Here is a 24,569-nt window from a genome sequence, read left to right as displayed (position 1 = left end):
AGAGAAGCAGCATAGTCCTATAGGACTATTACTGTATCCAAGGATTTATCCAACAGATCCTCCAGCAGATGCCAGAACCTCTCTGAGTTGTCTTACATAAGTACATAAGTACATAAGTAGTGCCATACTGGGAAAGACCAAAGGTCCATCTAGCCCAGCATCCTGTCACCGACAGTGGCCAATCCAGGTCAAGGGCACCTGGCACGCTTCCCAAACGTAAAAACATTCCAGACAAGTTATACCTAAAAATGCGGAATTTTTCCAAGTCCATTTAATAGCGGTCTATGGACTTGTCCTTTAGGAATCTATCTAACCCCTTTTTAAACTCCGTCAAGCTAACCGCCCGTACCATCCCAACTCATTGCTTTTTCCACTTGCAGTTTGCTACGTCTGCACAAACTTCTCTATAAATACCTCAGCAAACATCTATTCCAATACTATAGCTTAAAACCATTGCCAAAGCAGAAGGATTAGAGGGTAATTCTGTGAGTTTTAAGAGATATTGCACACAAATGTCAGTATCTTAGTCATTTATGCATGTTAAGTAATCACTTTCCCCAAATTCTGTATATGGAGCTTCAAGTTCAATATGTGATACCAATTGTATGTAATCCATGTTAAATATGTGTTACCTGACTGTTCATTATATCATCCATGTTCTATATGTTACTGCAGTTTCACGTGGAACTTAAACTTAAGTCTGCATTCTCATGCCTAACTTTAGAAGCAAAAACAATTAGGCACATTCACTTTAACTCTGAATTAACTCGGTCAGCGTGATGAGCGGAGGCTAACATTGAGGGGATTTCCTTGATAAAGTGACCTACAGAAACACATGCCGTATCGGAAAAGAGAGCCCTATGCCGACTTGATCTGAAAATACATTCTAAAAATGAGTAATAATCTATTGATATAATTTTGAAGGAATAATTTAATAAGATTTTCACACATAATAAGAATTTGAATATAACAAACAACACAGGAAGGAGGCGTTGAAAGAGCCAGTGAGGATTTAAGTGTGTCAGTCTTTGTGTGTAAGGACATCTTATACAGTGCATCACGACTGAGGTTCATTGGCTAACCCCCCCCCCCCCCATTGGTGTTGATTCTCTGTTTTTTTTTTTAAGTCTTTTGAAGTATATTAGACATTCTGTTTTGTTGTTAACTTTAGACACAACATTTATGCCAGCTAAAGGCTGGTGTAAATGCTCACACCTACCTACTGGCATGTAGAAGCATAAATGCAAGTATTCTATAAAACTATTCTAAATGCTGGGACCCACCCATCCCCTCCCATGACCATACCCCTTAGGAGATGTGCACTGTTTATAGAATGGGGCGTAAATAGTTAGTGAGTAACTTCTAATTGGTGCTTGTTGAGGCCAGTTATTGATAGTTATCGCCAAGTAAGCACCAGTTGGGCCAATTAGTTTTTGTGTTTAAGTGACTCTATTCTGTAACCATGCACTCAATTGGGCACCATTTATAGAATCAAGGAGGCATGTGTAGAAAATACAATAGCGTATTTGCAAACATCTAGGCGTGGCCATTTAGGGTGATATAAGCGATCGTGCCCTGATATAAAACTGCCATTTAAATGTCCTGCAAAAAATTTAAAAAAAGTTTACGCAGGAAAAGCTAAAGTGTTTTAATAATATTTGTCATAAAAAATGTATTTCTTCTCCTGTTGGACTGGGTGAATTGTAGCATCAGAATCATTCACAACATATGATTCATTCTTGAGTTAACTTCCTGCCACCTGTCCCTGCTGGGCACATGACACTGCTGAACTCTTGGCCAATATGCAAGAAATAAATCTACCATAAAAAGAGAGCATGAAAAATATGTACATATGCCAGATGGGTTATTGTGAGGAACCCAGAGTTAAAAATGGCACTGTTTGTTTATCAAATGTTCCTAGCTTTCTATCCCACTATTAATGTAACTATTTAGACTCACGTATTAGGCAATATGAATAAAGTTTGAAAGTTTTAGAATCCTGAGCCTTTGTTGCTTTTAATATTCTTTAGAATCCACTTTGCCACTGAAAGCTTCAAGTATGTGCCATTTTTTTTTAATTATCAAGATGTTGGTCATGCAGATAATGATTTTTTTGTATGCAGCTGTCATGCAACTATTAACATCAGCCTCAAAAGAGAAATATGGTATGGTATTGGATCAGTGGAAATGAAATAATTGAAAACTGATAATTATAAATGGACATCATATTGATTGTAGAGTAAGAGGATTGTGGAATGATCTTACATTGAGAAAAAAGCAACAGTATTGGATTTTCTCTGTGATTTACTTTCTTTTTGTATATCTGTTTTTATAATCATGATCTGATTTTGGAAAGATGAATGTTTTAGGGGTAGCTGTACATTACGAGTAGGATAATTAGAAATCTTTAAGTAGTCTGTGTAAGGGTAAGGGGTGTGTATTGATAAGCACACACTTGGTTTGGGCATCTTAAAATTTAAACTACATGCAAATCACTTGTATGTGCGTATACTTATGAATTAACATGCATATCATTGATTTGTCTGCTTAAAAAAAGTCTAGTATGTGTACAGTATGCAGGCAAAGTATGAATAGGTGAAACAAACCTGAAAAAATGCCTAAAAATGAGAAAAGATGTATTTAAAATGAGAGGGGACTGTTTATTTTTATTTCCCTAGGGCAGTGATGGGCAACCTTTTGAGCTTGGTGTGTCAAAATTCGCCAAAATACCAAGCATAACTCGGGTGGTGTGTCACTTCGAGAAAAATCACTGCTACTAGGACCGCCCCCGGGCCCCCCCCCTACCCAAGATCGCTGCCCACCCGAGGTCGCTGGGCCCCCCCCCTCCACCCGCTACCGGGCCCAGAACTAACCTCAAAGCCTCCTTTCACGTCGCAGCAAGCAGCAGCAGGGCAGACCTCTCCTCCTTCCTTCTGTGCTCCGCCCTCGCGGACGTTACGTCAGGCGAGGGCGGGACATGGAAGGAAGGAGTGGCCTGCCCTGTTGCTGCTTGCTGCGGCGTGAAAGGAGGCTTTAAGGTTAGTTTCCGGGAGCGAGGAGGGAGGGCGGACCACACTGCGGCTGCGCCGCGTGTCATCGAAAATGGCTACGCGTTTCAGTGCTGACACGCATGTCATAGGTTCGCCATCAGGGCCCTAGGGGGCACATCTACTAAACTGCAGAAAGCACAGGAGTTAGCATGCAGTAACTGTTAGCACAGACTACTACTACTACTACTTATTTCTACAACACTATTAGACATACGCAGTGCTGTGCACAAACACCATAAGAGACAGTTCCTGCTCAACACAGCTTGCAGTCTACTCAGAACAGAAACAGAACAAATAAGGGATTAGGGAGGTCCATGCTAACAGCTACTGTATATGAAAACCAGCCAGCATGGTAAAAATTCTGTGCTAGCTGCTTAACACGGGTAGGGGCAAAACATGGGCGACAATAGGGCATGGCGGCACTGCAGTAGCTCAGCTGCACTTATTACCGCCTCAAGAGATGGCATTAAGTGCAGTTAGCACTACCAGTAGTGCGGCCACAGCCCTGTTCATCTAAATCCCTGAACTCCATCCCAAGATCAGAACCCCCCTCATCCAAGACCCCCTCTGGGGGCCAAATCTCTCCCTTAGACCAAATTTACCTTACGCAGGCCCCTCTCTTAAAAAATAGAATCACACACTCTCTCTCTCTCTCTCAATCTCTCTCTCTCTCGGCACCCCAGCCACTCAGGTTTTCAGGATATCCACAATGAATATTCATGAGAGAGATGTCGAGGCAGTGCATGCAAATCTGTCTCATGAATATTCATTGTAGATATCCTGAAAACCTGACTGGCAGGGATGCCTCCTAGCCAAAGTTTGGGAACCACTGGTCTAATGTATGGGGCAGCAGCAGTTCTAGGCTAAGAGTGGCAGAGGGGTCAGTCTGAGTTTAGATCAGATCAGGAAGGAGTATTGATCGAGGTGAAGCATGGAGGAGAGGGGGTTGCTTTTCTTTGACGGTGGGGGTAGGGGTGGGGGTAGGGGGTTGTACCACCACAATGACTTCCTTTCAGTGGAAGTTAGTACCAGGGCCCACATTCCATGGCTCTGCAGGTAGCGCGGGTGAGGTAGGTGTCTGGCCTGTGCAGTAAATGCAGGATAGATGGTGGGCACACAACCTGCATTTACTCCACAGGACTTGATATGCTCCTTTAAGTTTTGCATTTAAGGTTTGGTAAATGCCAAAACTTACTGCGCTGTTGTAGTAAACATGTCCCTATGTGCGATCCAAGAGGTTGAAGGAAAGCCCACAAAGCCAGTGCACCTTGAAGATGTCACCTTTGGAAATAGAATGATGTCCAAGATCTGTGATGTTAATGATCCAGTAGCTGTGCTTGCATCTGAGGAAAAGATTCAATTAGCCTGCAGATTTCAGTAAATGTCTGCTTTGAAGTATCCTTTTTTTAACTAGTCAAGGTACTTCCAGGCCTTAGTAGAGCATTTAGAACAATTTGAATCTGTAAATGCTAGATTTCTATGGTTGAACTTTTTATTAGATAAGATAGAAATGGAAGCAGCAGGCAATTTAATTAGCAGCAATTTTTCTGGGCAAGTCATTACTTTGATGAACTTCAGAGCAGTGTTTATGTCTCCTAATTAACCATACTAGTCATCTGATTGAATAATCACTTTGGAAATATTTCTACAATTTGATTAGTGTTTGACCAGCTCTGATAGTCATAAATTAACTGTTAGCACTTTAGAATAACAAGGCCTTACTTCATGATGACAAAACCCTTCTCTCTCATGAGTTTTCATTCCTCTGTGGACTATTAAAATATACTTATTTTTTTTTCTGTGGGTTGGATTTAAACCATGTTATTACAGTAAAGCTCATGTTAAATGTAATGATAACGTGATTTCTAGCCTGCCTTTCCTCATAGCGCCCAAAATGGGTTATGTTTTAACATAAAAACAATATCATGGAAACCCAAACAAGCAGTATAATCCATATAGGCTCCAAACACAAAATCACAGTCAGTACCCACAACACAACAATAATGCACAGTACAACATAATACACAAGTATTTTTAACCATGCGCAGTACAGTTCTGATCTAATTATTTACCCAGTGAGTTTGGATGTTGGTTTTAACCAACAAAATGAATTGTCTTCAGCTATCATGGATTCTGTTCAGGTCTGTAAAAATGTATGACCAATATAGTAAGGAAAAAGGGCTTGGGAAATCAAAGTGGTTTACATATTATATATAGGTACTTATTTTGTACCTGAGGCAGTGGAGAGTTAAGTGACTTGCCCAGAGTCATAAAGAGCTGCAGTGAGCATCGAACCCGGTTTCTCTGGTTCTTAGTCCACTGCACTAACCATTAGGCTTCTTCCGCATACTCAGCTCACACCACATTTTAAAAGTAGCAATCAAATATCATGATGTGATTATATAGTACAGGGGTGTCAAACTGCATTCCCCGAGGGCTGCAAATTGGGCTTCTTTCCAGGAAATCCTTCACGAGTATACATGAGATATATTTGCATGCATTGCTTCCACTGCTGATATATCCCATTCATATTTATCAGGGATACTCTGGATTGTGAAAATTGGCTTTCAGCCCTGTAAAGCTGCCATTTGACATCCTATTTAGAATACTGGCATATATCTACGTATGTACATATGGTAGTTTTTCTCTGGAACACACCCACCTGTTCATTTCCTTTCAGAGGTATATTCTCCAGAACTGGATACAGTATTATAAGAATAGCTATAGAGGTTCAGACCAATGATCCATCTAGCCAAGCATCCTGCTTCCAGCAGTGGCTAATCCAGGTCACAAGTACTTGGCAGAATCCTCATTATATTTCAACTTATTTATTGATGGTATAGCAAAATAACTTGTCAACACGTTCCAAATATAACAAGGTGCCAAATCACAATATCTGAGTAAGAACAGCATAATAGTCATATCCTCAACCTTTTAACATTGTTCTTCCTAACCTGTCCCTTCCCAGAACCCACCCTCTCCCAAGATTGTAATCAGCAAATCTATGTATTAAATTAGCGGTATATAAAGCATATGCAATCACCTTTCAAGGCAGTCTTATAAACCAGGGACACCTAAATCTCAGGTCAGTATCACCCTCTTTGTCATATAGTATTTGGCAGTCCAGCTACGAGGCCAGGCCAGAGGCTTTGTTTCTTATAGCCACCTGTCTCCCAGCTAGACCGTTTTTTTAAATATATTTCAACATTTTATTGAAGGTTCAGCATACCAATCGTAATCGTCTAGTGAATTGCATAACAAAATTGAGTTGCCGCCTGTACCCTATCAAATAAAATCCACCCCCTACTTCCACCATACAACCCCCCCAAAACTTCAACCCGAATCCCACTACCCCTACCCCCCCCCACCTATTCCACCCCCCAAATGCCACGTCCCCCCTCCCTTCTATACCCATCCCCCCCTTTCAGAAGCTATCAAGACTCAACATACCACCTTTCTGGAGCAAGAGTGACATACCATCAACTTATCTCATGCTATTAAGTAGGAGACTACGCCCTCGGGGACTCAAAATTTGGAGATAAGGGTTCCAAATTGCCAAGTAGGACTTACACCTCTTTGGTGACCCTCTTGCGTCTTTCGCTTCCCAAGGTGCCAATAAATGAATCTGATTTCTCCAATACCAATAAGCCGGCGTATCTGCTACTGTCCAATATTGCAAAATAACATTTTTTGCTACAAGGGCAAATTTACGACATAGGAGCACAGCAAATCTATTCATATTAATGAAGGCCTTAGGAACATCTAGAAGCAACTGTTCCTCCGAGCCACCTATGTCTCGAGCCAAAAGCCAACTCAAAAATCTTTTAATTTGCTCCTAAAAGAATTTGACTTGTGGGCATCTCCAAAAAGCATGTGCGAGAGTGTGAGTGGACTGTTTACATTTGGAACATTTATATGCTCCCCATGCCCCCACATGCGCCAGTTGTGCCCCAGCCATATATGCCCAAAGCACTACTCTATACCCACACTCCCTTAGTCTTGCATCTTTAGTCAACGCAGGAATACTCCTGATGGTGGCAGCCACATCCCAGGTCCCCAAAGCCACACCGAGTTCCTCTGCCCATTTTGTTTTCAAGGAAGAGAAGTCCCTCTCTGGTCCCCCCTTTAGCAAGGCCTTATGTAAATTTGATACTGAAAATCCTAAATCTGAAACTCCTTGAAAAAAATCCCGAATTCGAGAACCCAAGGGGACCTGTAGGCCCGACTGGTCTAGGGCGGCCATATAATGTCTAAGGCATGAAATCTTCCTCCTGGTTGTGGCAAAACATCAGTTCCTATTAACTCAAGTGTACCCCGTCTGTGCTAGCAGCATCTCCAAACGCTGCAGGAAAGCACGAGCTTCTTCTGCAGCGGTATATGACTGGACTGTTCCATTGTGAGTGATCTTGAGAGTCGCCGGATACATTAGGTCAAACTTTATTTTGAGAGTGAAGAGCTTAGAGCAAATAGGTGAAAAAGCTTTACGTTGAGTTGCCACTCCCACTGAATAGTCTTGAAAACACATAATCTTCTGATTATCATATTGTAGCGTTTTTCCTCCTCTCGTTACTTGTACAATGGCTTGCTTATGGACATAGTTCAAGATCCGAGTTATTACTACTCTCGATTTAGATTGTGCCGCTTGCCTCTGCCCCAATCTGTGCGCTCGCTCCACTCTCAGCGGGCCGCTGCCCATCGGCAAGTGCACCTCCTTTGCCAGCCAAAGCTCCAGGAAACCAAGTTTTTATCAGGTAAGGATTTCGGAAGGCCCACCAGACGCAGATTATCTCTGCGGGATCTATTTTCAAGATCCTTCTCCTTATCCTCCAGCATAGCTATCTTCTTTTGCAATGTACTCTGTGTTTCCTCCACCACTGTGACTCTGTCCTCCACCTTGGCCGTTCTCAACTGAAATGCCCCGCGTTCCTTGGAAAGCTCCTCCAGCTGGGCATGCGTCCCAGTTTTGAATCAATCGGGGACAAGCGCCTTTCCAAAAGGTCCACTGTCGTTTCAGAGGTAATCTCCGTTACCCACGCTGAGGAGATGGAGGGCCCCACTGGGCTTGAGGGTGCCACAATTTTATCTTCCACGGCCTTCCCTCACGTCTTTGTGAGCTTCTCTTGCCGCCATGTTGAAAAATTTGTCACCCAAAGCACAGCGGGTATGTTCCAACACCCCAGGGGAATGTAATTTTTAATTCAAGTGATGTTCGCTGTTGTTAAGACCCCGGGGAATAGCCAGGGGGCTCAGAGGAACTTAGCTCAGCGTCGTCCCTCGAGCATCACCTCACGTGACCGGCAGAATCCTAAGTAATAGCACCATTCCATGCTACCAATCCCAGGGCAAGCAGTGACTTCTCCCATGTCCATTGCAATTACAGACTATGGACTTCTCCTCCAGGAACTTGTCCAAACCTTTTTTAAAATCCAGATACGCTAAGTATTTCCATGCAATTTCATTGAGTGTCCCCTGGTCTGAGTGAAAAATTAATTCACAATCATTTTTTTTTTAATTTTTGTTACATTTGTACCCCGCGCTTTCCTACTCATGGCAGGCTTACATGGGGCAATGGAGGGTTAAGTGACTTGCCCAGAGTCACAAGGAGCTGCCTGTGCTGGGAATCGAACTCAGTTCCTCAGGACCAAAGTCCACCACCCTAACCACTAGGCCACTCCTCCACTCCACTCCAATCATCTGCTCTATACCAGTCAGGACTTTGTAGACCTCAATCATATCCCCCCTCAGCCGTCTCTTTTCCAAGCTGAAGAGCCCTAACCTCTTTAGCCTTTCCTCATATGGGAGCATTTCCATCCCCTCTATTATTTTGGTCGTTCTTCTTTGAATCTTTTCTAATTCTGCTATATCTTTTGAGATATGGTGACCAGAATTGAACGCAATACATATGGTGAGGTCTCTCCATGAAGCAATACAGAGGCATTATAGTATTTTTGGTTGTTTTTTGCATCCCTCTCTTCTAATCCTAGCATCCTGTTTGGGTTTTTTGTCTGCTGCCGCACACTGGAAAGAAGATTTCAGCATATTGTCTACAATGACACCTAGGTCTTTTTCATGAGTACTGATTCCTAAAGTGGAGCCTAGCATCAGATAACTATGATTCAGATTATTCTTCCCATTGTGCATCACTTTGCATCTGTCTACATTAAATTTCATCTACCATTTGAATGCTCAGTCTTCCAGTTTCCTGATCCTGCAACTTTGACTAGTTTCTTCCAGATCATTTATAAACATTTTATTTATTTATTTAGATTTTGCTCACACCTTTTCAGTAGTAGCTCAAGGTGAGTTGCATTCAGGTACTCTGGGTATTTCCCTGGCCCTAGAGGACTCACAATCTAAGTTTGTACCTGAGACAATGGAGGGTTAAGTGACTTGCTCAACATCACAAGGAGCAGCAGTGGGATTTGAACCAGCCACTTCTGGATGTCCAGAGCAGTGTTCTAACCACTAGACCACTCCTCCACTGTTAAATAGCCCTGGTCCCAGTACAGATCCCTGCAGCACTGCACTATTCACCCCATTGAGAAATGGCCATTTAACCGTACCCTCTGTTTTCTGTCCAATAACCAATTCTTACATAGTAACATAGTGGATGACGGCAGAAAAAGACCTGCACAGTCCATCCAGTCTGCCCAACAAGATAACTCATATGTGCTACTTTTTGTGTATACCCTACTTTGATTTGTACCTGTGCTCTTTAGGGCACAGACCGTATAAGTCTGCCCAGCACTATCCCCGCCTCCCAACCACCAGCCCCGCCTCCCAACCACTGGCTCTGGCACAGACCGTATAAGTCTGCCCAGCTCTGTCCTCGCCTCCCAACTACCAGCCCCGCCTCCCAACCACCGGCTCTGGCCGGACATTGCCTCCTATTCCATGACTCCTTAATTTTCTCAGGAGTCTCTCATGAGGTATTCTAGGTAGAGTCTCACCAGTAACCAGTAAGCAATTATCACATTTTTAATAAATTTATGTATGTATTGTTATATTCAGTAGCGTACCTAGTTTTTTCGCCACTGGGTTGCTGCTGCCCCCCTCCCCCACCCTCGACAGATAAAGACCTGCATAGTGCATCCAGTCTGCCCAACAGTCACATTCATTATCAATGCATGATTAAACCAACCGTTTTGGCCTTTAAAGCTGTATAGAAAAACTTAAATAAATAAAGGAAATAACACAGCAGTCTAAACAGTTTTAAACAGCCTTCACCTGATAGAAATATTTTATTTGCTAAATTCAACTTTAGTTTTCCCCTCCCTCATTGAGTTACACAAACCCGCACTCTTATCATATGACTGTGGCATAAAATACATATATTTGATCTTAATCTCTTTGCCATTTTTGGGACACAGAACATTTTTAAGGCATTACCTTCCCACAAAGTATCACTCAAAGAGATTCAATGTTTTCTTTAAGATACCATGCTTAACTGGTATCCTAATTTTTTAATAGGTAACCAAGAGAGTTGGATCAAGTTGAGCACGAGATGTGATATCACGTGTTTGGCAAGCTCTGAATTGCAGAAGTATCTGCAGTCATTTATATGTGTATGCTACAAACTATCCAAACGTTATGTTCTCACTAGCCGTTAAGCCCGTAAAAACGGGCGAGATTTCCAGCTACTGTCCTCGCCGCCGCTCCCTCACCCCCTCCGTGCCGGGCCCCCTGCACAGACCTGACAGCGCCTCCACCTCCGTGAGAGGGGGCCCGATACGGAGGGGGGCGGGAGCGGCGGCGGGGATGGAGGGGAAGGGTGGAAGTTGGTGCTCGCGATGTTCTTTTCCAGGCTCCAGCGGCAGCATCAGTCCAACTCCGTTTCCCTCTCTGTTCCGCCCTCTGACGTCATCACATCTTGACGCGAGGGCAGGACAGAGAGGGAAGTCTCTACTGCGCATTTGCAGGTGAGTCGGTCACTTGCCGTTTATATGTTTGATGTGATATCTTGCAAGTTTGTTGTCTAGACTAAGCGCATGCTTACAGAGTTCTGACGCAGGCCCTGTCACTGAAACACGGTCTGTGCTGAGTCAGTTTGAAGAATTGCTTATTAAAGACATCCTGCCATTTCGACTACTCCGTTGTCTTTTCTTTAATAGTATAAAGGATGAAATTCTGTGCGAGAAACCAGAGAAGAATCTGGGGATAGTCATGTCTAATGAGCTTAAGTTGCCTAAACATAAGAAGGTATAAAAACAGAATCATGCTTGACACAAGAAGAGAGGAATGGCAGGCATGGAAATGAGGTTATAGTACTTCTATATAGGACTGTAAAATTCTGGAGACAGCACCTTCAAAAGGATATAACAGGATGGAGTCAGACCAAAGGGTAGTTAATAAAATGGTAAATGCTCTTCATTATAAATCAAAGATCTAAACATATACTTTGGAGGAAAGGCAGGAGAGGGGAGATATGATGGAGACATTTAAATACCTCCATGGTGTAAATGGAAAGGAGGCTCCGGAATGAGGAGTCAAAGGATGAAAGTGAAAGAAGGTAGAACTAGGAATAATTTAATTGGATTTTCTGTAAAGAGGTGTTTTGCTTGAAAACCTGGCAAGTATGAAGCCCTCAATGACTGTTGTCCATCTCAAATTAATTTTAGTATATGTGGTTGTTATTTTATTTATGTTTGATTTACGGTTTGTTTTATATTTTTTATGTATCTGTCCAAACATCATCCATACAAATAACATTGTGCTTTGAGGAGCATAATGTAAGCTGGTATAAAGTTGAAAAAATAATAGCTATATATACTTTTTTTCTGTGCTCTGAATAACTGCCTTTGGGCACCAAGTAGATGTGCAAACTGCCAGGGGTGAATTGACGACTTAAGTTGATTGTAGAGAGGTATATGGATGGGACTAAAAACAGGAAGTACAAAGTAGAATGTTTTTCATAAATGAATTTTAACCTGGGTTTTTGTTGGTTACTGATGCTTAGTGAGTTTGAAGTTCAAATACCTGCATTAGGCATGGTCAGTGATCTTGCCTTTAGTATTTTTTGGCTGTTCATTGCACATGCATCTTTAAAATGCTGTTTTTGACAGATTCCTTCTTGCTGCATCTTGTGTCCTGTTCTTGTTTATCCATCTGTCTGCAATCTGCTGTATTAATAACTTGCACCCATTTAAATTTTTGACACTTTTCTTCTTTTCTTACAGAAGTGCCTAGCTGCCATTCCCTTTATATGAGGCAAGAAGGTTTCCTGGCTCACTCTAACAGGACAGAAGTTAAGTTTGACATTCTATCCTTTGCTTTGATTCTATAAAGCTTTACATTGGGGATGGTCCAGTGGCTCAGGAAGCAAGGGATGTGCACTGCAGTGCAGGTGGTTCCTAGTTAAGTACCGAAGACTGATCTTCTTCACCCCTGGTTGGTAATGGCTGGGTATGCCACAGAGCAGTATTCAGTGCACAGTGGGAAGAGTCATGGTTTTGCTAACGGGTGACATGGGATGGGGTGGGGTGAGGGGGGAGATTTCTGTGGGGAAAAGGTTCTAAAGTCACTTTTCTGTGAATGTACCAATATATGCATGTATGCATGTACATTGCCTCTAGGTACTTTTTGGTGTGTGGCCATTCATGTGGTATGAGTCTCTAGAGGCCTACTGAAACCAAATCAGCTGCTGAAATTTGCCATTTTTGGTTTCACCTGAGAATGAAATTGGTTCTTCCCACCGTCCCACAGCCCCTCCACCCTCCTACCACTCGAAGGCCACCCAAAGACCATACTTTTAAATGCCCTAGTGGGTCTAGTGGTGGCGCCCACCTCTCTCCTTCCCGGGCCACCTTGGCCTACTTTTTAAAACTCCTGGTGGTCTAGTCGCCTCTTCAGTGTGATCCTGAATCTCTTGCTGGGACTTCCTATGACAGACTCACAACACTGCCACGGGAGGTCCTCGTGGCCATTTTGGGATTGGAACCAGCATAAGCAGGAGCAATCTGGTTCCAATTCCAAAATGACCACTGGGACCTCCCATGGCAGTCTCATGAATCTGCCACAGATAAGTCCCAGCAGCCATGTGGCAAGAGCAATTGAGGATCACTCTTGCCTGGAAGAGGCCACTGGACCACCAGGAGTTTTAAAAGTTAGGCCCAGGTGACCCAAGGGGGCATCACTATTAGACCACAAGGGCATTTAAAAGTAGCCCGGGGGAGGGACTTCGGGTAGTGGGAGGGTGGAGGGGCTATGATGGGGGGTGGAGAATGATCACAGGGGAGGGGGGATAGTTTTATTTTCAGCCGAAAATGCACTGGCATTTTCAGCCAAAATGTGAACCCAGATTTCGGGTTGGTTTCGGTGCCAAATCCTAAACCAAACTCAAAATTTGCTGAGTCTCTATATGTGCCCTTCTAGCCACATGGTTCATACCATAAGACTGACCACATCAAGGGAGTACAAACACAAAAGTTGGCTCAGGGTGCCACAACCCCTTGAGCTGGTTTTGAGTGCCTTTTAAAAATTATCCCACTCATAAAAGTATGCACAGTGACAGTGACCAGCAAAATTTATGCATATACTATATAAAATAGAAGTGATTGTGTGTATTCTCTGTTGACAAGCAGGACTGAGTCAGGCACATTAATGAATGATATCTGATGACACTGGAACAGAATTGTTTTCCTCAGCCTCTGAGTTTTTTGTTTCTTCTGCTCTGCTGGATAAATGTGTCACTGAACTCTTATTGTCTTTTGGTGTCTACTTACCTTTTCAGTGTACCATTGACGTTTCTCGACATTATCAGTCTCCTGCGTACTTTGCAACTAAGTTTTTAATTTGTCAGAATATCATCTTTTTGAATGCACCCTGTTTTTTCGGACACCTTCCATGCTGAAGACCTTCACCTCTTTTGCATGGCTGTAAGAATCCCCCCCCCCCCCCACCCCCCATGATCTCAAAAATTGCTTGTTTTGCATGGTCATGTCCATAGCTCAGTAAAATAACATGACCAAGACCACTTTCATGACTTTCTGTCTGCAGTGGTAGTACACCAGATGTACCCAAATCGTAAAAGGATCATCTTTTTCTCTCTCTTTCATTGTTGATTTAAGCCTTTGTTCTTTTCATGTCTACTGATGGGGCCTATGAGGGGATGGGTTTTTTTATTCTGTTGCATGTTACAATTCATTCAGCATGTCTTAATTGTTCTAACACAATAGATTTGGGAATTTAACCTTGATTGTATTGGATCTCTTCCAATTCTTTACTCTGATCAGTTGAAAAGTTGAATGCATTTTTAAAATAATTAAAAAAAAGGGATGAGAGACTACAGCTGTACATCTTACTATACACCTCTCCATCCTTTTTGTTATGATGAAGTGCTACCCTTATGATAAGTACACATCATTACCCAGTTTTTCAAATAAACACTTAAAGGAATATATAGCTAAATGAATAAGCACAAAAACCAGATACAAATGTATAGGGCAAGAAGGGAATATTTGAGGTCCTTGACCTCTGTACAAATAGAACTCCAGTGATTGAATATTCTTATTGGAAGCCATGGTTTTTCCACAATTTATTGTTCTCCAGTAAGTATTTAGCAAAAAAAATAAAAAACCCCAGCATGACCAAATTTCCTCTCAGTAGACCATTTGTATGCTACAAACTTGTTATGCCCTTTTTGCATGCCTGTTGTTCGGTTTTAGCATCGTTCAGGTAACTTGTCCCCCTAGGTTATTATTCAGACTCCTAACTTCCATCAGAATCTCTCTTGGAGGGGGCCGAAAAAGCCTATATATAGCCCTTTCCTCATGTGTTCTAGTTGGTGATCCAGTAGTGAGCAGAATGTTGGTTGGTTTGTGGCCCCCGCCAACCCAGTGCATCAGATGCCTAAATTTTAACCATAGCAAGTTATCTGCTCAGTGGCAATTTCTCCAAATTTTTTTTCACATTCATAAAACCCAGATTCTGTCTTTAATTTGATTGCAGTCTTCTCTCTAAGCAGATGACTGCCAGTCATATCAAAGGACTCAACATCCATCTTCCTTGTGGGGCTGTGTTTATTTCTCTCTAGGAGATAACTAAAGAGCTTCCCTGTTCCACTTCACTGTGAAAGGGAATTAGTCTGACGTTTCCAACCTTTTACGTATATAGGGACCTTCAGACCAGTTGTCTTACTTGCTGTTCATAGCCTGCTCAGTTCCCAACAGGTCTGTATTTTTTTTGGTTTATAAAAAACCTCTTGAACTTACAGTAAATTATAAAACTACAAAATTTAATCAACTTCTCTCATCACATTTTTAATTGTTTCTTTTCTTTTCCTTTTTTTTTTTTTTTTGAAGATTTCTCTACCATTTCTGTGGGGAAGATAATCCTTTGTGTTTTTCTTAAAGAAAAAAAAACCTTTTCAATCAGCTATATTGACCCCTTCATTTTAAAATCTTTCTATTGTTCATTCTTCTGCTGGCATTGAGTGTGGTGCTCACCTTGGCACAACCAAAGAGCATGCCTTCCAATCTTGGCTGGAATTTTCCTCTCATACAACCTTAACCAAGCATCTTTGCCTGGTTCTCAACTGCTGTTTTCCGTGAAAATATCCACTCTGAGCTGGAGACATGCCTCTAAAATAATCAAATAATAGGAGGAAAAACAGGGGAATAGGGGAACAGATTAAAAGTAGTAAAGCTAAACAGCTGTTACCAGGGTTGAACATCATTATTCTATTATTATTCTATTATTTCAGCATCTAACAACATTTTCCACTTTTATATGCTCTGCTTTGAAAACCATCTTGACCAGTATTGATGTGATTTGTTATTATGACTTTTGCTACCAAGAGCAACCACATCAAATCGCTGGCATTTCCCTTTAAACCAATGCAAGGGGGCACTAGTCTCCTTAGACCAGTAGTATCTGCTCAGTCTACTCAACAGGTGTCTCTTTCACTACATTCTAAACCTTTGGTCCTGATGGAGATCTTGCCCTATCCTGCCCTGCCTCTAGAGAGTCAGGTAAAAAAAAGTTTCTTTCCGATTGTGGGGATAGGAACGTGAACTGGGAAGATAAGTAAATCCCTTCTATAGTCCCGAATGACTATCTTTTAATTTTATCAGCGATCTCCTAGTAACATCCTATATAATAATTTGCACCTCCAACATTCTATGTCTGGATGCCTGGGTTCGTAACATCCATAACCACTCATTGCCCCGCCCCCGTGTCAAAACGTAATGATGTTAGAGGGCGGAACAGTGAGAGGGAAGGGAAGCCAGCACCAGCCAGCCAGAGATCGTTCAGGTACAAATCGAGGGGAGGAAAGAATTGCGAGGGGAGGGAGGGAGGAAGGGGAGGGCAGGGCAGAGGAGAATGGATGGGATGGGAGGACAGTAGAGGAGAGAATCGCAGGACATGGATGGCAGTTCAGGGAAGAGGAGAATGGATGGGATGGGAGGACAGTAGAGGAGAGAATTGCGGGACACGGATGGCAGGGAAGAGGAGAATCACTGGACATGGAGGGGAGGGAAGAATTGCTGAACATGGAGGCATAGGTGCCGACTCCGTGGGTTCTGTGGGTGCTCGAGCACTCCCAATATTTGACCCGTCTGAAGTCCCGGAATGGAAGTTCCCAGCCAGCCCGACCTGCGCTGCCCGCCCTCTTCTCACAGTCCTTGCCTGCTCCTCGCCTTCCTGCATGCCACCCAGAATTTAATAGTTCTTACCTTGGAGTCCGGCGGCAGCAGTGAAAGACAAGCAGGCTTGGCGCTTCAGCCTGCCTTCCTTTCTCTCTCAGCTCTGCCTCTGGTCCCACCCTCATTTCCTGTTTCCGCAAGGGCGGGACCAGAAGCAGAGATGAGAGAGAAGGGAAGGCAGGCTGAAGCGCCGAGCCTGCTCGCCTTTCATTGCTGCCGCCGGACCCCGAGGTAAGAACTTTTAAATTCTTGGCGGCATGCAGGAAGGCGAGGGGCAGGCGGAGGACTGGGAGAAGAGAGCGGGCAGCGCAGGTCGGGCTGCCACTCGGAGGAGAGAGAGAGAGGGAGGGAGGGAGGCGGGGGGCCTGGAACTCGTAGATGAGGGGGGGCCTGGAACTCTGAGGAGGGGGGCCTGGAACTCGGAGGGAAAGAAAAGGGGGCCTGAAACTCGGAGGGGAGGAGAGGGAGGGAGGAGGGCATGGAATTCGGAGCCTGTATGCCGTATACGTTAATGAGTGCTGTGTCAAATTCAGAATGGCTGCGAGGCAGGAACTCGCGCCACAACTGGCCGTTGACGTCCAGACTCCTGCGCCGCTCAAACTCCATCGTAACCAGCAGGGTGGCGGGAAGCGGGCGAGCGCAGAACTCTCACCTGATTACCTTGCTAGCGCCCATTTCATTTGTGTGAGAAACGGGCCTTTTTTACTAGTCTATATCATAATTCCATCCTCCGACCATCCTTCCTTCTTGCATGTGAAAATCCATCTTCTTTTCCAAGTCAACATCACACCACCTTCTCCTCTACACAGATGAAGCCAAAGCATCCACTTCATGGAGAAAAGGGGGCAGACAAAAGGTTACAATCATACATTCAGTGTTTCCTCTATGCTGTGGGAGTCCTCCAACTACATTGCTGCCGGGGGGGGGGGGGGGGGGGGGGGGGGGGGGGTGGGGGGGTTCAATATTGCATGTTCAATCTCTAGGGACAAACGGGTCATCTGTAGTCCTGCAGAACTTGCCTGTCCCTCGCTATTGAAAATGTAATATTGAAACAGAACCACCACTGGCAACTTAGAGGGAACATTGCTTACAATAGATCTCATAGATCTTAACTCTTTCTATCGATTTGAAGAATTTTAGAATAGCCATTATCCCTTCCCTTCTGCTGCTTCTCAACAGAGAATGGCATTACAGTTGTGCTCTTCATCTGTGGCCATGGATACAAGTAATCCTTTCAATTTTCCTCAGAAAAAGTGCCCCAGACTTATCCACAATCCAGTCAGTTCCAGTGTAAATCCTCATCTTAGATTTGTTCCTCTGAGTATTTTCAAGATGCCTTGTGCTGGTGGCTTCTCACCTGCCTCAGTAAGGCCATCTAGTACTTCTATACCTGGATGACTGCTTTCCATCGTGCTTTCATAGTCATGTCCTTAACTGATTTGACAGAAACAATTGTACCTTTTTATTTCCTGCACTTTCACATCAATTTTCATAGCCCATCTAACATTCCTTTATAAGAATAACTAGTAAAAAATGCCCGTTTCTGAACACAATGAAACAGGCGCTAGCAAGGTTTTCCTTGGAGTGTGTATGTTTGAGAGAGTGTGTGTGAGAGTGTATGGGGGACAATTTTCTGCATTGTGAATTCTGCCCACAGAGATAGATTGTGTGTGTGAGTGTCGGTGTGTGTGTCACAGGGAGAGTTCGTGTATGTGTGTGTGTGTGAGTGAGAGAGGGTGGGGCGGGCTGGGAGGTTGGGGGCGAGTGTTTGTGTTATTGTGTGTTTCACAATGACAGGGGGGCAAGGGGGTGGTGAACTGAGAGTGTGTTGCAGGGGGCTTGGAGGAGGGGTCAGGTTTGTTGGGGGGGTTGGCCATTTTGTTGCTGGCTGGTATTAGTGTGGTGCTTTATTGAGTGTATGTGTTTTGTTTTTGAGGGGCTGTGGCGGTGTTTTTGTGTGTGAGATTGAAAGGTCATGTGTGTCACAGAGATAGATTATGTGTGTGTGGAAGTGATGGAGAGTGTGTGAAAGTTGGTGTGTGGGGTTGAGTAAGTGTGTGTGTGTGTGTGTGGAGTTTATTGTATAATCAGTGATATCTGTATGAGGGAGAAGTGTCTGAGTTGCATGAGCAGTTAGTGTTGCATTGTTTTGGGGGGAGGGGGTGCTTGTCAGGTAGGGTAAGGTTGTTCTGTTTGAGTGTTTGTGGTTTTGGGGGCAGGGTTGACATTGGGGTGGAGTTTTTGACAGGGGCGAGGCTAGTGATGTGGGAGGCGGGGTTAATGATGCGAGAGGCGGGGTTAGGTGACACGGGGCGGGTTAGTGATGCGGGAGGCGGGGTTAGGCTTCGGGCGGTTTTGGGTTGTGGGGAGTTTGGTGTGTTTTTTTTTTTTTTGTTGCTGGTAGGGGTTGATTCTCTGCATGTGAGTCTGAGACAGTAATGAGAAATCAGCAGGGCAGTCTGTAGTGCTATTTGTAAGCACTTGTATTTTTGTTGTAACCGGAGGGATCCGTTCCAGGCAGGTAGGATGAGGAGTATTTATGGCTTGGTTTGAGTGTTGAATGTGGGTGTTTTTCTTTAGTGGGGGCAGGGCTGAAGGCGCATGTGTCATCTGATGGAGGTTTCCGTTGTAGTCACTGATTGTTTGGCGCTTTTTTTTTTTTTGGGGGGGGGGGGGTTGTGCGTCGGAGGTTTGCTTTTGTCTGCTTTTGTTTTGGGGGGGGGGGGGGGTGGATGTTGCGTTTCCGTGGCAGTCGTTCGGAGTAGTCAGGTGGGCTCTTTGTATGTATTTTTATGAAACCGGAGGGATCCGTTTGGGTGTTGTTTGTTTGGTGTGGGGGGAGGGGGTTTGGACGCCAGAGGGTTCCATTTGGGTGGGTTTTGTTTGTGGGGGGGGGGGGTTGCGTCGGAGGGATCCTTTTGTCTGTTTTTTTTTTGTGGGGGGTTCAGTGCGGTTAGTGTGGGCGTGTGCTTCCTGCGATTCCTTGGCAGCCGGTCCGGGAGGACAGGGAGGGTATTTGTTATGGCTGACGATGCGTACCCGGCGTGATTGACAGTTTTTATCTGGTTTTCCATTTGCAAGGGGGAGGGGGCGGGGTTGTTGCTCGGAGGAGTGTAGTTATGGCGTTGTTTATGTTTGCTGGGAGGGCTTTTTTTATTGGGATAGCACATACCGGCAACAGGATCAGGGACATCAGAATGGGAATCCCTTCAGTGATGTTCCTTCGCTCCCTGCTGCTGTGGAAGTGTGAATTGTTCGTTTGTTGTGGTGCTCTTTCTCCTCCCTTGTTCTGATGTTGCTCTTTGTGATTGTTTTTTTTTGCGATGCGATTTTGTCGCGTGGCAACGTGTTGGCGATGCTTCAGTGTCAGTGCTCCGCCCTCGACGTCATCGCGTTTGACGCATGGGCGGGGCAGACACTCTTGGATCAAAAGTGGTCTCTGCCGCCTCACTTTTAGAACGTTGGGAAAGTGAAGCTTCATTAGAACGTTGGAGGTGCGTTTTATATAGAGAGATATTGTGCACTTGGAGTCCAAAACCTTTCTGCCAGAAGCTAAAGACTCAGATTGCCATACAGAAGATTCATATAATTCCCTTGGAGCACAATATCACAGCTAAAGCCTCCCTAAAAATACTGCATCACAGAACAGCAGCTCTTCATATTCCCTTACCGGTTTAAGGATGAAGCATACTCCTTAAGTCTCAGATTCTGCTGGAATCCTCACTCCTAATCTTTTTTTGATTCACCACCTCATGGACTCCACATTCTCACAGTGGTAATGTGCCTGGAATAGACTTCCTGAGCCAGTACGTCAAGCTCCATCTCTGGCCGTCTTCAAATCTAGGCTAAAAGACCACCTTTTTGATGCTGCTTTTAACTCCTAACCCTTACTCACTTGTTCAGTACCCTTATTTTATCATCCCCACCTTAGTATTTCCCTTATCTCTTATTTGTCCTCTTTGTCTGTCCTAATTAGATTGTAAGCTCGGTCGAGCAGGGACTGTCTCTTCATGTTCAAGTGTACAGCGTTGCGTATGTCTAGTAGCGCTATAGAAATAAGTAGTAGTAGTAGTATTTAACCCCCAACTAATAATTGCTGACCTTTTTGCACCTTGATGGCATCAATTCTGTTTTCAGTTGCTTTCTTCTGAACGTGTTAAGCAACATTGTTTTCTTCACAAGTACATTTACACCTGTTCCCCAGGTGCATTTTACGTACAATTTGTATAAGATTTATGTCGGTATTTTATAAAGCCCTGTCTGGCCGATACTCAGCCGGTGGCGGTCAGAGTTTTTATGTGTGCCACTGGCTGCATTCCCAGATATTCAATTCTGAGCCATGTCCTGGCACCGGCATTGAATATTCGATTATAGGTTGGCCGGTTAAGTGCAATATTCAACCTTTAACTGCATAAGTTAAACCACTTAAAGATAGGACTACTTTTCATGTGGCCCAATTTAAGCAGTTATGTTATGCAATTAAGGGCTGAATATTGGCACTTAACCGCTTAAATGTCAACTCTGCCCCTGGAACAAGTTAGCTGCTTTTGACTCTGGTTCTAACCGTGAATATTCAGCGGCACTAACTGGTTGCCCTCTCTTGCCTGCTTAAATCATTTTGAATAGTGTGCATCTTTATTAAATAGGCAAAAAGTAGGTGGCATTTTATGTGTGTATAGAGCATATTTTATACAGTATTCATGTATATCAGAAGTTTGCCACAATTCTGCCTAAACAACATCTCCAGGGATGCCAGAGGACAGATCACATAAAAGATCACGTTCTTGTCAGCACACACAGTTCTGCTCATATATACCAATGAACAATTCTGTAATGATCATTCTTTGAGTATAAAATGTGTTTTACATGCAGAAAATTCTGCATAAAAGTACCCTCTAAGGGGTAATTTAAAAAGCATCTTGAGCATGTAGAATAACATTTTACATACTCAAACAGATGTTTGTACAATTGCTCTTGTATATACACAATAAAGTAGCTGCTAGGGAAATGTGAAGGGCAGTTCTATAAATTGGTGTCTCAGTCTAGGAACTCCAATGCCACGTGCTTATTGCAAATTCTATAACTGCATCTTAACGCCAAGATTCTATTATAGAACACTGGTGTAAGGTTGGCTTTGGCATGCTCATGTTTTGGTACATCCTCTTACATCATGTGAATGGCAGGCGTAAGTTGGTGACCTAAGTGATGCATATAGTATTTTATAAACTATGAGTGTAACTGCAAGACACGTCCATGGCCTGCTCATGTGTACGCCCTCTTGCAGTTAGGCACTATAAGCACCATGGAGCTACCTTATAGAATAGCATCTAGTGCACGTAAATGCCTAACTGCCACTTCATGGCGCCTTTGATGTGTGTAAGTGGTGCCTAGCTCTATGAGCTGTAGTAGTCCCAGAGAGCCACTGTATACAATTGCCCCATAGTGCATACCTGTAAGTGTTCAGACAGTGTACATAAGTGTTGCTATACTGGGACAGACCAAAGGTCCATCAAGCCTAGTATCCTGTTTTCAACAGTGACCAATCCAGGTTACAAGTACCTGGCAAGATCCCAAAACAGTAAAATAGATTTTATTCTGCTTATCCTAGAAATAAGCAGTGGATTTTCTCCAAGTCCATCTTCATAATGGCTTATGGACTTTTCTTTTTTAAACCCCGCTAAACTAACTGCTTTTACCACATTCTCTGGCATTGAATTCTAGAGTTTAATTACATGTTGAGTGAAGAAATATTGTATTCAGTTTGTTTTAAATTTACTACTTCACAGCTTCATTGCGTGCTCCCTAGTCCTAGTATTTTTGGAAAGAGTAAACAAGTGATTCACGTCCACCCATTCCATTCCACTCATTATTTACAGATCTCTGTCATATCTCCCCTCAGCTGTCTCTTCTCCAACCTGAAGAGCCCTAGCCGCTTTAGCTTTTCCTCATAGGGAAGTCATCCCATCTCCTTTATTTTTTCATCGCCATACTCTGTATTTTTTCTAATTCCATTATATTATTTTTGAGATGCGGTGACCAGAATTGCACACAATTTGAGGTGTGATTGCACCAATACAAAGGCATTATGACACTTTCATTTTGGCTTTCCATTCCTTTCCTAATAATACCTAACATTCTATTTGCTTTCTTATCCACCGCTATACACTGAGCATAGGGTTTCAAAGTATCATCAATGATGACACCTAGATCTTTTTCCTGGGCAGTGACTCCTAATTTGGAACCTTGCATTTCGTAGCTACAGTTTGGTTTCCTCTTTCCCACATACATGACTTTGCACTTGCTCACATTAAATGTGATCTGCCATTTGGATGCCCAGTCTCATAAGGTCCTCTTGCAATTTTTCACAATCCACTTGCGATTTAACAACTTTGAATAAATATGTCATCAGCAAATTACCTCACTAGTTTTTCCCATCTTAAGATCATTTATAAATATGTTAAAAGCAACGGTCCCAGCAGAGACCCCTGCTGCACCCCACTCTCTATCCTTCTCTATTGAGAATACTGACCATTTAACCCTCTGTCTGTTTTCTATTTTTTTAACCAGTTTCTGATCCTCAGTAGTACATTCCAGCTTATAATCGAACGAGAAAAACGCCCAAGTTCCGACCTAAATCGGGAGATGGGCGTTTATCTCACAAAAACGAATAACGCGGTATAATCAAAAGCCGAATTTGGGACGCTTTCAACTGCACTCCGTCGCGGATGCGGACAAAGTGGACGGGGGCGTGTCGAAGGCGTGTCAAAGGCGGAACTGGGGCGTGGTTATCACCCGAACAGAGATGGGCGCCCTTCGCCGATAATGGATGCGTTTGTAGCTAGAATTTAGGGCACTTTTCCTGGACCCTGTTGTTTCACGAATAAGGCCCCAAAAAGTGCCCTAAATGACCAGATTACCCCCAGAGGGAATCGGGGATGACCTCCCCTGACTCCCCCAGTGGTCACTAACCCCCTCCCACCACAAAAAAATGATGTTTCACAACTTTTTATTTTCACCCTCAAATGTCATACCCTCCTCCCAGGCAGCAGTATGCAGGTCCCTGGAGCAGTTGTTAGGGGGTGCAGTGGACGTCAGGCAGGTGGACCCAGGCCCATCCCCCCTACCTGTTACAATTGTGCTGCTTAATGCTTATTAGTCGTCCAACCCCCCCAAACCCACTGTACCCACATGTAGGTGCCCCTCTTCACCCCTTAGGGCTATAGTAATGGTGTAGACTTGTGGGCAGTGGGTTTTGAGGGGGATTTGGGGGGCTCAACACACAATGGAAGGGTGCTATGCACCTGGGAGCTCTTTTACCTGTTTTTTTGTTTTTGTAAAAGTGCCCCCTAGGGTGCCCGGTTGGTGTCCTGGCATGTGAGGGGGACCAGTGCACTACGAATCCTGGCCCCTCCCACGAACAAATGCCTTGGATTTATTCGTTTTTGAGCTGGGCACTTTCCTTTTCCATTATCGCTGAAAAGCAAAAACGCCCAGCTCACACATTGGCGAATAAAACATGGGCGTCTATTTTTTATCGATAATACGGTTCGGTCCGCCCCTTCACGGACCCGTTCTTGGAGATTAACGCCCATGGAGATAGGCGTTTCTGTTCCATTATGCCCCTCTTTATCTCCTATCCCATGACTCTCTAATTTTCTCTGGAGTCTTTCATGAGGTACTTTGTCAGATGCCTTTTGGAAATGCAGATACACAATATCAATTGGCTCACCTTTATCCACATGTTCGTTAACCCCTTCGAAGAAATGTAGTAGATTGGTGAGGCAAGTGAATGGCCAGACTTGGGTTTGGATCAATATTTATGCAAGTATCTTGCAAAATACAAATATATATGCCAGTAAGAATCAGCACTTGCAAA

The 24,569-nt window shown here is 43.8% G+C and overlaps 1 protein-coding gene across 7 annotated transcripts in view; it reads left to right on the top strand.

Moving 5' to 3' along the window:
• The window catches only part of ETV1 (ETS variant transcription factor 1), a 210,364-nt gene that overhangs the window by 138,337 nt on the left and 47,458 nt on the right, over nt 1-24,569 (top strand). For all 7 annotated transcript variants that reach the window (XM_030201254.1, XM_030201263.1, XM_030201247.1 and 4 more), the window contains one exon: nt 12,227-12,295. In XM_030201254.1, the coding sequence (XP_030057114.1) occupies nt 12,227-12,295 (69 nt within the window). The remainder of the gene's footprint in view (nt 1-12,226; nt 12,296-24,569) is intronic.

The sequence above is a fragment of the Microcaecilia unicolor genome, chromosome 1 (genome assembly GCF_901765095.1).
Source record: "Microcaecilia unicolor chromosome 1, aMicUni1.1, whole genome shotgun sequence".
NCBI classification, from domain to species: Eukaryota; Metazoa; Chordata; class Amphibia; order Gymnophiona; family Siphonopidae; genus Microcaecilia; species Microcaecilia unicolor.
The sequence above is the reverse complement of the archived record's forward strand: the minus strand, read 5'-3'. Positions and strand labels throughout refer to the sequence as shown.